Below are 15000 nucleotides of genomic sequence, written 5' to 3'. Positions count from 1 at the left end.
ACATACCCTGCTGGCCACAGGGAGGCAGCCGGGGGAAAACGACGCTGTTATTTGTCAATTAGTTCACAATCACTTTCATTGATCCATGTGTGTCTTCATAAGCCCTCTGTCTCTCACCCTGCATCATGGATGCTGTATTTTCTGCAGTGCAGAGGACAAACCAGACTAATATTTATCCTCAAAGTAAATTGGCAGTTTAATTTGAACCTTTACATTGAAATGACATAGTGTCTTTTGACTTTATAAACACTTTGGTACTGGTGAGTGCCTGTTTTCTGTGCTGTATAAATCTACAGTATTGACTCCATGTATGGACATAAGCATACTGTATGCTTGGTACTGTAAATGCTGCAGTGGTATTTTCTTGTTATTGTGAACAGCAATGTGAAAAGCACGTTTTATTTAGCTACATCATCATAATTACCTTCATTTAAAACTCAGAGGTATACAATTGAGGGGCAGCTAGGTCCTCATTTACAATGTAGTTGCGCTTGAAAGCTAGGAGTTCTTCAATCTAGGTAAAAATGGAGTAGAAGAGATTCGTCTCTGTAGAGTTGCAAAGTAACTAGTAATTAACTAAAGCTGTCCAAAAATTGCAGTGTAGTACAAAGTACAATGTTTGCCTCAGTGGGATAGATGTATAAAGTATAAAAGAAATGTAAGTAGTAAAATAAAGTAAGAATGCCTCAAAATTGTAAGTACAGTAGCCTACTTGAGTAAATGTACTTATGATAATAATAACTAGAACAATGTTGCTCCGCCGAGCACGGCTTATTTGGGTAGTTGCGTAATAATCCAAGGGATCCAAGGGGAAAATAATTTTGATTGTATGAGATACGGTTCAAGAGCTATAGGCCAAAACGTGAATCTGTTTGTGATTTGAAAAATGTAGGGTTGCATTTTTTCCTTTGCCTAGTCGGAATGTGCTTGCAAAGTTTCATGGCATGCAGACGCTGTGTTCATGATGTGAGGCATTTTGTTCAAAATGGGCCACTCCTGCAAACTTTGGATGTCAATCTTAGCCAATCAGGATGGAATATGAAAAATCGTTATGATCACATGACTATAGAGATAATGTGTATCGATTGGCGAGATGTTTGGACAACATCTGTAGGAGTATTATAAAAAATTATAATTGTTTAGCAAAAATCGGCCTCCTGGTGGTGCTATAACAGGCCGATGTGAAACATTTCAGGGGCAGGGGGCGAAAACATGGTCTCGGCAAGAGTCGGAGACAATTATAATAATGATAATGATAATAATAATGATAAGCTTTGTTTGTATAGCACTTTTCAAAAACAGGTTTACAAAGTGCTTCACCAATCCAAGGGGCAAGGCTGAGATATTTACTATGAGGCCAACCCGGATGTTTAGTAAATGTCCAGCGAGAGGCGCTGTTTCACCCGTGCCGACCTGTGAGTTCAGAAAGAATTTATTTTAACGCAAGCCGATGGGTTTTTACCAACTTTCAGACTCGATTTTCTTACTGTAATAAAAATTGTCATAAATTCTATATGCTTCCAGTCGCTAGTTTAAAGTCTCCTTTCAATCATCAGGATATGCGTTTTGCTAAATTATGGTTCTATTTATTATAAAATTTACGATAAAGTAGGCTATTCTCTAGGAGGGGCGGGATGATTTGATTGACACGCTACACAACCAATAGCATTCATTCCCCGCCCCCCGCTCTTGATTGACAAGTTACCCAACCAATAATGGTCTGAACTCATTCTGACGCGTAGTGAAAGATGGCGGACTTACAGTCTGCAGCAAAGGATTCATTTTCGGTCTGTAGAAAGCAGCGGAGGGGGTTTGTCCATCTCATTTATACAGTCTATGCACCAATCGCATACATAAAAACTAACAAAGCAATTTAATGAAAGAAATAAAAACATAAAAGGGACAATAAAAGAAAATTAAGAGTGAAAGCAAAACAATAACGATCTAGCCATTCCTTCTAGTTAAAAGCCATTATTAAAAATGAGTTTTTAAAATAGTTTTAAAATATGACACTGAGGTAGCCTGTCTAATTTCCAATGGAAGTTTATTCCGCAAAAGTGGAGCTCTTGCAGCGACTGCCCTATTTATTGCCTTCCGTTACAAGCCTTGTCCCGGGGACCTTGAGTAAAAGTTTGTCTGCTGACCTAAGATTACAGGGAGGGTCCGAAATGTAAACAGGCGCAAGGCCGTTCAGTGATCTAAAAACAAACTTTATCATTTTTAAATCAATTCTGAACGGCCACTTAGTTACTTCCCACCACTGCCTAAAATTGCATCATTGCAAGGATGCAACGTTGGATGCTATTTTATTGATCATTGCAAACAGCGCAGAGGTTGTGTATATTTTGAACAAATGATATAGTACAGATAAGCGGTTACAGACCTGAATGTGAATGTCTAATCCATTGGTTCTCAAAGTGAGTACCGGGGACCCCCAGGGGTCCTTGAGGTGGTTTCAGGGGGTGCTCAGCAAAAATAGTTAACATAGCATCACAATCATTTTAAACACTTTATCCATTTATAATGTTGGCTATTCAAAAATAGCAGATCTACCAGGCAGCTCACAGCGTGTGACTTCGTGCCGTGACTTCTGCTATTTTGGAAAATATTTGAAAAATGTTTGGAAAATGTTGAATTTCTTAACCCATTGATACCTGGAACGCATCTGTGTCACTTTAGATGTCTTAGGCTATTCAAAAATAGCAGATATACAAGCTCATAGCGCGGCACCGAGTGCCGCGCTATGAGCTTGTAGATCTGCTATTTTTGAAAAATCGTTAAAAATTATTTCTTTATATTTTTTTCCAAAAAACTGTTAGGATTTAGAAAATGTTTAGAAGCGGCCTCAGGTCTTAATGGGTTAAAACAAATCTTCTCCTCTGGGGGACCTTGGCACAAAAGAAAATTCAGATGGGGGTCTGTGGTCAAATATATATATCAATTTGGGGGTCCTCAGCACGAAAAAGTTTGAGAACTACTGATCTGATCTCTGTGCCCGCGTCGCTCCACAGGGCGAGGCAGTGACTCGGAGGCCGACGGTCCCAACAAGAAGCCGGACGTACGGAGGGACGACATGCTCGCCAGACGGACGGCCAGCGCCGAGGCCAGGAGCTTCGTTCCCTTCAACCAGTTCCTCCCCAACCGCACCAACGCCACCGCCTACATTCCCAATCCCCGACGCAAGCCACGCCCCGAGGAGGGCGACCAGAGGAGGTAGTGAGTCACGCACAACCACCGTGATAATAATAATAATATCCTTATTATTATTATTATTATTATCAACAACAAAAAAGATAACAAACACATCATGCATGCAGAGACACGCTTTCTTTAGCCCCGTACATCATCCTCTGCCATAAACTACATTTCCCAGCGTCCATCAAGCCATCCCAGAGCAGGGGGAGGGCGGCGGGCCTCCATTCAAAAGGCCGGCGGCGCCCCGTTATAAGGCCCACAAGACTGTCCGGTGGGCCCCCGAAAACGGCGGCGGCGGCGGCGGCCAGGGGGAGGAGGAGCCTAAGCCGCAAGAAGGGGAGCTGACCCAGGAGGTGGTGGAGCAGAGGAGGTTGCAAAAGCTGGAGAAGATGGGGATAAAGGTTCTGCCGGCCGCCATTCGCTACGGCAGGTCAGCGACGAGTGGCATGGGGGCTAACGGCGTTGCATTTGCGTTTTGAGCCGGTGACTAACAGTGATGGGGGGTTTATCCGTTTGCGGTTTGCTCCGGTGTGTTCCGTTGCTGCGGTTTGACATGGTTTCTGGTTGATTTTGCCATTGTTGTTGTTGTTGTTGTTGTTGTTGTGTGTTGGCTCGGGGGAGTATGATAACTCACTGCTTGCTCAGGTTGTTTCAGATTGTTTCAGAACAAGCCTTTCAACGATGGCTTGTTCTGAAAGGCAGATGTGTCTGATGTTCAGTTTGAGGTTTGAACATGGAAAGGAGAGAGGTGCTCATCGACTGTTGGTTGGTTGTGTTGGAGTCTTCTACAGTATGCTTCTGAAGTGCACAGAAATAGATTTAACCCAGAACTTGTCTAACCCAGTGTGTGTGTGAATGGGCATGCGCGTTACGTCACAAACTCTCACCTTTATACTGGCTCTCTGCTGGGGGCGTGGCACGGCTGTGGCACGGCACGGCACAGCACGGACAGCTCTGAAACTGACGTTGCCATGACAACAACTCAACCTTCAGCCCCAGGGGTGCGGCAGAGCCGTCGGAGGAGGAGCATCAAGCGCACCCGCCGTCCCCCGACATCATCCTCCGCTGCGACAACGACTTTCTGACCAATCAGAAGGCGGCGGCGGCCTGGGATTCCGACGGCGAGGCGGAGGCGGAGGCGCGGAAGGTCCCGGACGTGCGCAGGGACGACCTGGCGTCCAGGCGGGCTCGCCGCGTGCCCGCCGCCTCCAGAGTGCATCAGTTCATACCGTCGCCGGCGTGCAGCGACAAGGACCGCGAGCGCTGGGAGGGGATACGACGCGCCTCCCAGCAAGCACTGCAGGAGAAGGAGAACAGGTCAGCGGTGTGTGTGTGTGTGCGTGTGTGTGTGTGTGGGTGTGTGTGTGTGTGTGTGTGTGTGTGTGCGTGTGTGTGCGTGTGCGCGTGCGTGTGCGTGTATCTGATTGTGTTATCGTGTACGCACGAGTGTTTACGTGATTTACTTTACTTTTCTTTCTTTTTAACCTCCTACTAAACAATCTTCACTCTTTCCTGTTGCTTTTGTGTGTTCTCCCGACTGCGTTGTGTGTCTCTGGGTTTGGTGTTATATTGGTGTGTGTGTATGTGTGCGCGTGTGTGTGCGTGTGTTCCACCTTGACGTGTGCTGTGTGACGCCGCGGGGGGCCCTGGTCCCCTGTTGATTGGACAGTGACAGGGAGGCGGTCCCTGACATCATCACGCGCAAAGACAACCCCTTCCTAAACTCCGCCCCTCGTCGCGAGGAAGACGAGAGCGAGGAGGAGGAGGAGGAGGAGGAAGAGGGACAAGGGGGAGGGGTTAAGTCGGTGCCCAATAAGCAGAAGGATGACCTGGCTCGTAGGCGGGCTCAGAGTAGGCCCCTCCCTCAGAGGGAGGGATCCAGGGGCTTTGTCCCCGCCTCCATGAGCCAGGCAGACATGAAGAAGTGGGAGAGGCTCAAGATGGCTGAACCCAGGTGCCCCAACACACACACACACACACACACACACACACACACACACACACACGCCTAAGCACCCACGCACGCACACAGCAGTTTTGTCAGAAATCAAGGCTTTGATTAACCAGAATCACCAAGTTTGTTTGTTTGTTTGTGTGAGTGAGTGAGTCAGTGAGTGTATCAATGTAAAAACTAGTACCATCAATGCAGAAAGTACTGTTACTTACATTATACTAAGACACTTTTGTGGTAGTGTGTTCTTATCCATGTTTTCAAGGGTTAATGATGCTGGACTAATGCTGTTGCAAAGTAAAAGTATCTACTGTATTTACAATGGCTGTTATCAAGAACGACATCAGAGTAGGTAACATGAACATTCGTCAAACAACAACAGGGCAAGTGACCATGGCAAGAGAGTGCTTATTGAAAATCTTAAAGGCGTTCACGGCCCACCCATCTGACCACTTAACACAGCTGCCGTGTTAAGTCGTCAGTTAAGAATCTATGGTGATCCGGCTTGGATAAATGGAACTAACGTAGTGTACTTTAAGTTCCTATTTATCGGCATCACAATGAAAACACATTTTACAAGGTTTCAGAAGAAATGCCATGTTATTTTTTAAACAACATCAGTGGCTGAGTAATATGTATAGTGATGAGCACAGCAAGTTGTGCTTCATCAATTATCATGGTTTAAGCATGGCTGGTGAGCCTATATCTACCAATCAAAATGCTTGGCCGGTACTACCCACTGTATAATATGGAGGATAAATGAGGCTTTATTGTGTGTCTCTATACTTTGATCTCTTCTATTCTCTGTCTCTGTACCAGTCTGCTGCTCTGGTTGTTAACCACTTATTAGCTCCGATCTGAAACCGCATCACGACACATTGTGGGCTTGTAGATCTGCTATTTTAGTTGTTGCTGAAAACTGTGCGCTTGCGTGCGTGTGTGTGTGCTCAGTAAAAATGCTCAGTGTTAGTTTAACTCTGACAGTGAGGACTGAATATTGGCTGTGAAGCTGTGTTTGTCTGCTCTGGGCTGATGACATTAGAGAGGGGAAAGGAGAAAGTTTTCTCTTTGCGTTGCCATGACTGCAGCCGTTACCAGGGAAATGTAACTACAGTCTACAGTACGTTAAGACAAAACTGTGTGTGTGTGTGTGTGTGTGTGTGTGTGTGTGTGTGTGTGTGTGTGTGTGTGTGTGTGTGTGTGTGTGTGTGTGTGTGTGTGTGTGTGTGTGTGTGTGTGTGTGTGTGTGTGTGTGTGTGTGTGTGTGGTGTGTGTTAGTGTGTGCATGACCATTTGACTGTGTGTGTTTGTGATGGTGATTCCAGTAAGACACACATTATTTTGTCTTCTTTCTTTCTCTCTCTCTCTCTCTCTCTCTCTCTCTCTCTCTCTCTCTCTCTCTCTCTCTCTCTCTCTCTCTCTCTCTCTGTCATCCCTCTCTTCTCATCCATACGATCATCATTCTGTCTTTGGTTGCTCATGGTTTCTGTTCCTCCCTTGTTTCTCTTCTCTTTGTGTGCTTTGTCGTTGTGTGTGTGTGTGTGTGTGTGTGTGTGTGTGTGTGTGTGTGTGTGTGTGTGTGTGTGTGTGTGTGTGTATATGTATGTGTCTTGTTGGCGCATGTGTGCATGTTTCTTGTATGTCTTTTGTATGTGATTTTCTGTGTGTGTGTGTGTGCGTGCGTGCATGCATGTGTGTGCGTCTGTGTGTATCTGTGTATCCAGTGACCCCCCCGGCCCTGTATGTCAGGCGTGTCTGCAGAAAGGTTCTGGCAGTCCCGTCATCAGCACAGCAAAGGTCGGACGGGGTCGTCACAAAGTAGTGACCTTTGGGGGCGTGACTGAGTACGAGCAGCCAATAAGCACGGTCACGGGAGGGGAAGGGGAGGAGTCAGGGGGGTTGCTAAGGCGACTCCTCGCCAAGGCATCGGTTGTCATGCCTACCATCGGCCTGGGCTCCCGGCTCGCTGAGTGGGATGGCAGGTACGCACCATGAGATGAGATGACCAGCGGGTTGCAACGGTTAATCCAACTAATCCATTTAAACAATTACAAAACAGAACCTATAACTTCTAATTTAATAAAATAATCAATTCAGAATCAATCACTATTTTTGGCATGTCATTATAGGCCTAAATTTAAAAGTTTAAATGTCATAAATAGTGAAGATATCTGACCTAGCTGACAACGCGTTGCATCATGAACTTGTGATTTCAGCTATTTTCTCTATTTTTGCACGACACAGTTGTGCGATGAAGCATAAACTAACAGTGGTTGATCGTTTCCTTGATATATTACAAAATAATAATAAATATATACATTAAAAAAAACTTGCCTCTAGATTATTAGATTCATCGAAAAAGTAATCAATAGAATAATCGCTAAGAAAATAATGGATAGTTGTAGCCCCAGAGATGGCCCTGAACCGGGCTAGAACTAGCCCAGTAGTGGTCCACAGTAGCCGGGCTTTAAGCATAATGGGATTAGACTACGGTAGTAGTGTCCATGGCATCAAGGTCTGTAGTATATCGTTGCTGTTGGGCAGAAACTTCCTATCTCCATATTTCTCCATCATGTTTTGTGTTTATAAATTGATGTTCTACTTGATCACACTACAGCGTCACACAAAAGCATCAAAAGTAGCAGATCCACAAGCTTGAGCTTGTCGTCGCTATTACATATTTTTGCTATTTTTGTTGAATTCTGAAAAGTAACAGTTTTGGACACATGAGGTTTCCACCCGACAGCAAGTGTTCAGTCCAAACCAGCTGATTGTTTTCATGCAGACAGTAGGGTTGGTTTGAATGAGTCATTTATGTCCGCAGTGAGATCCTCAGTATTAACGTAACTCTGAGAGTGAACGCATGGAACCAAATGTAAACAAATGGATACATTATCACTGAGGAGTTTACTGTGTAGTGTGGTTGCTATGCTATACCTGCATTTTACTGATGTGCTTGTATTTTAGACCCATTGGCACGCGTGCACGCACACGCGCACACGCACACACACACACACACACACACACACACACACACACACACACACACACACACACACACACACTCTGCTAGACTGAACTTGCTTGGCGAAGAGATGATACACAATCCTAGTCCAAGTCTACTTCTGCTGCGCTACTCCTAAATTATTACTGCTCAGGTCTATCAGAAACGGACCAATCGTTTGTCGGCAGGTGGTCCTGTCCGATGACACTCTCCCCTTGGTCTGCGGACCCTGCATGTGCCGGCTTGCGTCAGCGTGTTCGTCTGAATGCTTGTGGCGTGCATGTGCGCCGGGATTGTCGCACAGCTGTTGTCGTGGTTACAGCCTCTTGTGATGACCTCACAGCCAGGTAGCCCAACCCTCCACCGCCGCCGACCTCCCGCCTCGGACCACCGAAGCTCCTCCCACTCCCGCCGACAACCTGGAGCTGGGCGCACGCCTAGCTCAGTACGAGAGGAGGCGGGCCGATGAGGAGGAGGAGGAAGATGAGGGGAAGATGGCGGATCCTCGGAAGGATGACATGTTGGCCCGGAGGACGGGAGCGTTCCACAAAGCGAGTGGACCGACGTCGGCGGCCGCGTACAACCGCTTCCTGCCCCTGCCGGCGTCCAAGCGCTGCGTACAGGAAGAGGTCGAGACGGACGCCGCCCCACGCAACAAGAGGGAGGTGCAGGCGGAGAGGAACAGGAAGCTCAACGTCAGGTGGGCAGAGAGGTGTTTTCATGTATTTGGTGTACAAACGCAGAGCATACATACATATGGACAAAAGGAAACGAGTAGGGTTCACTGTGAATACCACAAGAATACTCACATGTTTCCTACTGATGCACCTCAGCTATACACATTTTTTCTTTTTTAAACAAAACGTAATTCTGCCCCAAAAAATATGTAAAAAAAAGATATGTTTTGAAACTTTTCTGACATTTTCAGACATTTTCACGACGCGTTGTGAGCTTGCAGAGCGGCTATTTTTGTTATTGTTGTACAACAAAGCACAAAAACTGGGCTTAAGTGGTTAAAGGTTTTTGTTTTTTCCAGAACGGAACTGCAGCAACCTCCAGAGCAACCCAGTGTTCCCACGGAAACGCCTCGACAACTCCTCGACGTCCCAATTGTGCGGGCAACTGCTCAGACTAGGCGGGACGACGATGATGATGATGATGAAGATGATGAAGACGGTCACGCACCGGACGTGAGGAAGGATGACATGATGACTCGCAGGACTGGAGCTTTCCAAAAACCCGCTGCGGGCGGTCCGAGCCCGTCCTTTAACCGGTTCTTACCAAAACCCGGCTCCATAAAACATAAAAACGCTCCTGTGTCTGGAACCATGCCACTATATGGCAGACCTACGCTCACAGACAAGATTCCAAAAGACAGGTATTGCCCATGGGCAATGGGCATGCAGTCTGTGTGTGTATTATGAGGAATGTGGGTGTCCTTGTCAGCTATTAGAAGCTGCTTTAACATATAACATTCATGAGGGTGCCACCTGGTGGCTGAAGTGGCTGGTGTGTTGTCCCCATAACTGCAACGTCATGGGTGTGAATTTGGACCTTTGTCGCATGTCACCACCCTCTGCCCTCCTGTCTCGCTCCGTTGTGCCGTCCGGTAAAGCAGAAATCTGATGATAATTGCATTAAAGTTTGCCATAGGTTGTTTGGTAAAGATGACAGTTTTCTATTGTGTGACACTAACATGATACTGACATCCAGTATGGTTGCCGCCTGAGGCGCTCTGGATAAGAGCGGCTACTAAACTGTTATCGTTGTTGTGTTGCTTGCTTCTTGTATGGCCTGCTGTAAGGTTGTGGTTTGCGTTGTTTGTCGATCAACGGTTAGTGCCATGGATGGACGCTGAGTGAAAGCAACCCGAGAACTAAACCAACTAATATCACTAATGTGCTCCATCTCCTCTGCTATGGGGTGTGGGCGTTGGAGTGTGGCCGGTCGGACTGACCTCTCGGTCAGGTCTGACCTCGGCTTGGTTTGAACAGATAGCCTGTTTGCCCTGTTCAGTTGCGGCCGGGTTTGTCCAGCTCTGCTGCATGGAGCCCGTCGGCGTGTGTTTAATGACGATGACCCGCTGTCCTCCTTATCGATGCCGATGTTCGTGCACACTATCTCAGCAGCATCGTTGCCGTGGCAACGGAACCTCGGGCTCCTCTGACGACCCCGCCTTCCAAAGCCCCAATCGGGAAGTGTGTGGGAGAGAGGTGGAGAGAGGAGGAGGAGGAGGAGGAGGAGGAACAGGAAGAGGAAGAGGAGAAGAACGAAAAGCCTAAGGCCGGCAAAGTCCTCCCTAGCCGCCCTGCCAAAGCCGCAGCTCCTTCTCGTGAAGCGCTCTCCTCTCCACCCCTCGCCCCTCCTCCACCCCGCCCTCCCGCTGAGGCCCAGGAGGCCCGCACTAGCGCGGAGACAAAGGCGGAGGGAGAGAGGAGGGCTCAGGAGATGATCGCGAGGAGGTGCGAGGAGAGGAGGCTGGAGAGGCTGGCGGCGGACGCCGGAGAGAGAGTTGAGAAGGATAAGATAGAGGACGAAAGGAGAGTTGGAGGCAGGCAGCCTCTGACAAAACCCTTCTGGCTGGCAGAGGATGAGCTCCCCCCCATGATGTGAGACACCCCCACCCCCAATGAACCCTCACTGCATGCCCCACTTTACTGCGCTTTGCCCCACTTCAGTGGTGAAAAAAGTACCAAATGTTTTACTTAAAAAGTATCAATACTGCAATGTAGAAGTACTCAGTTAAGTAAAAGTCCGGAATTAGTATTGGTATCAAAACATACTTAAAGTACCAAAAGTAAAAGTACTAAAATGTTTGAAAATAGCACATCTACAAGCTCACACCTGCAACGCGGTGTGAGCTTGTAGATTGGCTATTTTCAAATAGCCTAGGTATTAAATAGGGCTAAAGTGGTTAATTAGTTTTATAATAATGTAATAATTTACATCTGCAAAGTAACTAACTAAAGTTTTCAAATAATGATAGCGGAGTAAAAGTACAATATTTGCCTCTGAGATGTAGTGGAGTAGAATTAAAAGTATAGACAATTAGAAATACTCCAGTAAAGTAAAAGTACCTCAAAACTGTACTTAAGTACAGTACTTGATTAATTGTACTCAGTTACTTTACACCACTGCCCCACATGGATGTGGTGTCACACCATTCATCATCATCTAGTCCAGTTGTTCCCCGATCCCGGTCCTCCGGGAGGCCTGGTTCAACTGGTTTTCTATCCTATCCTTATCCTGTCCTAGTCTATCCCGTCCTATTCTGGGATGTCTGTATTCTATCCTGTTCTGATCTACCCTTATTCTACTCCTACTCTAAACTATCTTTATTCTATCCTATCCTCATCCTATCCTATCCTCATCCTATCCTAGTATTCTATCCTATGATATCCTTATTCTATCCTAACATTATTCTATTATATTCTATCCTATTCTATTCTAATCCATCTTTCTATCCTTTGCGTATTCTATCCCAGTGGTTCTCAAAGTGGGGTCCAGGGACCCTCAGGGGCCCTTGAGTGGACCCTTAGAGGTCTGTAACTCTGAGAGTATACAAATACATTTGTATACTCTCAGAGTCATGGGGTCCTTGAAATTAGAATAGCATAGAACCAGTGTTCTATGCTATTCTATGTCGTCCTTATTCTATCATATTCTGGTAGGATAGAATACCAGCGGTGCCAGGGTTCCTCCGGGACCAGAGCTGGGAATCACTGTGTGTGTGTGTGTAGGCTAGAGAGATTCTCTCTAGCCTAAACATTTCACTTAAGTAAGGTTCTCTTACTTTGAAGCCTTCCACTGTGACATGCAATCCACTACTGCCCCCTTCCCCCCCACTACACTCCTTCCTGTCACTCACTCATTCATTCATTCATTCATTTTATTCTTGTTTTAGGATGAGTCGACGAGTTGCTTTTATGTCTGAGGACACTGAGTAAGTCCCTCGGCCTGAACCTTAAATAAGCTCTTGCATGATACACACACACAAACACACACTCGCGTGCGCACACACACACGCGCGCGCGCGGGCGCGGGCATGCACCATCAATGCTGTGTTTGATTTAAACGGTATGCATGTTCCAATTATGTACGTCAGATTGTGAGTCATACCTACATCACCCAGTCACTCTTCATTTTAACCACAAATCATTTTTTAAAATTTTTTTTTATTGGTTTGTTTAACTGGTTTGCTGCTTGGTCAAGCACCACACACATCAAATCCACATCTCTACTAACCGGGCCACTACGTCTGTCTACACTGAATGATTGTGGCTGGTGGCCACTGACGTGACTGTGTCTTGTCAATGTGTTAACGCTCATCATTTAGACCTCTGGTACGTTTGCATCGGTAGAGAGTGAATGAAAAAGACAATGCGCAAAGTTGGACTGCTGTGAAAATATAACCGATCTTATGTCGTGTTAATTTAACTCTGAGAGTGTACGAATGGAACCAAAAGGACCCGTGTAAAGAACATTCAGGGCATACTTGCCGGCATTAGCCCTAGATGGATACCACCGCAGGGTGGACCATGGCAGGAGGTCCAGAAACCTATATAAAGGGGGTGAATGACCTATGCAGTCCCGAGCTTTAGTGACCTATTCGACCCCAACCGTCCCATATATGGCGATCCCCATAGATGGAGACAATCAACCTCCCCAAGTCTGACATCATAGAATCTCTCCTAGACTGTTATACATGGAGATATCTAACATACCTAGCTCTGACATCAGAGAACCCCATCTGGAACTCCATATATGGAGATAACCGAAACGTCTAGGACTGACATCATAGTCCTAGATTTGGGCATAACTGACATAGCCCGCTCCATATATGGATATGCCTGACACTACCTGACATCACCGAAGTGACATTAGGGCTGCAGCCAACAGTATAAAAAGGCCCGGGATGCATTAGTTGAGTGGAGTTCATCAGCGACCCGACATACAGAGAGGTAAGCATCAGTCAACGCATTAATATTTGGGTGTCGCAGCCTAAGCATATCGGTCTTTACCTACTTTGTGGATAAATATCATAGCGGCTTTCTGATCTGGTTAACGAATCAGTCGATTATCAGGTTAATTATTTACAAGGGTCCTTTTGGTTCCATTCACACACGCCCAGAGTTACAAATCGATAAATAAACACTTTTCCTGCGTATCGTCGTTATTCTGAGAGTTCTGCACTAGCTGACCCTTCTAGTTCCTGTTTCCGGTCTAGGAGTGCGAGTATGGGTGACATGATCAACGAGGAGGAGGCGGGACATTTACAGCCGCTCGGCCAATCACGGACGGAGCGTACGCAAGAGAACTTCAACAGCAACGAGGAGGAAGACGACCACTGGCAGAGCGTAAGACACGTCACAAATACAACAGGAAATAGAAATAACAATACCAAGCTTGTATCATTTATTTCGGCACAAGAAATTTGGCACTGATCGATCCAGTGGCTCGCACACACACACACACACACACACACACACACACACACACACACACACACACACACACACACACACACACACGGGTAAAGCATGTAACGGTTGTATTTTGTTTGACAGGACCTGGCTCGCTGGAAGACCAAGCGTCGCAGTGCCTCACATGAGCTGATCAAGAAAGAGGAGGAGAGGAAGAGGATGGAGAAGATGAAGGAGGGAGGAGGAGACTTCAACAAGAGGAAGAGCATCAAGACCTACAAGGAGATCCTGGAGGAGAAGTAAGGACCGGGAGGAGGGGGGTTGTTGATATGATCAAAACTTTCCTGGGATCTTAGCTCTCTGCTAAGCCATCTCCCACTGGTGTATTGTAGGCTAACTGTGTGTGTGCTTTTTCAGGCAGTATTTAGCTTTTTTATTATAGGACTGTGTAAAGAGACAGGAATTTAAGAGAGCGGGAAATACATGCAATACATACAGGTCTCCAGCCGTAATTGAACCGTTGCAATTAGCCTATGCTGTCTATTCATCAGAGCGCTCCTTAACTGCATCTTTAGCCAAAACCTAGCCATACTTTGGTAGGTTTATGAATTTTAGTCATGGATAGTTTTAGGAACAGACTCACAGAACCTTTGTGGAGTGGTTAACAATGTCTCTCTCACTCTTTCTCTTTCTTTCGCTCTCTCCTGATTTCTCTGTCTCTTAACCTCTACCTCACTTACCCTCTGTCTTTCTCTCTCTCTCTCTATCCCTGTCCAGAGAGCTGCGGGAGGTAACGTTGTGTGAGGCATACAAGAAGGCAGCGACCCCAGAGGAAGCAGCCATGGTGTTGCAGAGTTACGCGCTTCGATTCACCATCAGCGATGCGACCTTGGACAGCCTCAAACTACTCCCCAATTCCCCCAAGAAGTCCACACCGGACCCGGGAAAGAGTCCGGACCAGGAGGACCAATCGCCTTCTGACTCTGAGTCTGTTTCGGATAGAACCGTGTCCTCTGACCTTCTGCACGAACCAGAACAACCCGTCACAATGGACCAGAACCACAAAGCTGAAGACGTGGATACAATTGCACGGCCAGAGAGACCAGCCGACCTCTCTGATCTAACACCTAGCAGCCCCCACAGCATGGACACTCACTCCCAGCATGCACCTGTTGAACCCCAACAACCTGAAGCCGGTCAGCCCAAGCAGGAAGAGTGTGAGGCTGCGCGCGCACAACTCGTTATAAGAGACGCACCCCAAACCATACAGATACCGCCACACAATGCACAAGCACAGCCGCAATTCATGCTGCCAGAAACAAAACGTACCCCACCGCAAACCACGCCAGCAGCACCAACCGAGGTTGCACACACGGAAACAGATCGCACACCGCCGCAAACCGCACCTCCACCACTCCAGGCTGCAC

The 15000-nt window shown here is 46.8% G+C and overlaps 1 protein-coding gene across 2 annotated transcripts in view; it reads left to right on the top strand.

Annotated features, from left to right (window-relative positions):
- The window catches only part of LOC311064751 (uncharacterized protein), a 51897-nt gene that overhangs the window by 26067 nt on the left and 10830 nt on the right, over positions 1–15000 (top strand). For both annotated transcript variants that reach the window (XM_084084683.1, XM_084084682.1), the window contains exons 9-20: positions 3012–3216; positions 3374–3625; positions 4189–4512; positions 4865–5149; positions 6871–7128; positions 8494–8850; positions 9187–9528; positions 10277–10759; positions 12055–12093; positions 13378–13507; positions 13718–13872; positions 14351–15000. The exon at positions 14351–15000 is cut by the window's right edge and continues 338 nt beyond it. In XM_084084683.1, the coding sequence (XP_083940809.1) occupies positions 3012–3216; positions 3374–3625; positions 4189–4512; positions 4865–5149; positions 6871–7128; positions 8494–8850; positions 9187–9528; positions 10277–10759; positions 12055–12093; positions 13378–13507; positions 13718–13872; positions 14351–15000 (3480 nt within the window). The remainder of the gene's footprint in view (positions 1–3011; positions 3217–3373; positions 3626–4188; positions 4513–4864; positions 5150–6870; positions 7129–8493; positions 8851–9186; positions 9529–10276; positions 10760–12054; positions 12094–13377; positions 13508–13717; positions 13873–14350) is intronic.

Source organism: Gymnoscopelus microlampas (assembly GCF_963454915.1).
Source record: "Gymnoscopelus microlampas genome assembly, chromosome: 2".
Taxonomy (NCBI): domain Eukaryota; kingdom Metazoa; phylum Chordata; class Actinopteri; order Myctophiformes; family Myctophidae; genus Gymnoscopelus; species Gymnoscopelus microlampas.
This window is presented reverse-complemented; position numbering and strand designations above follow the sequence as displayed.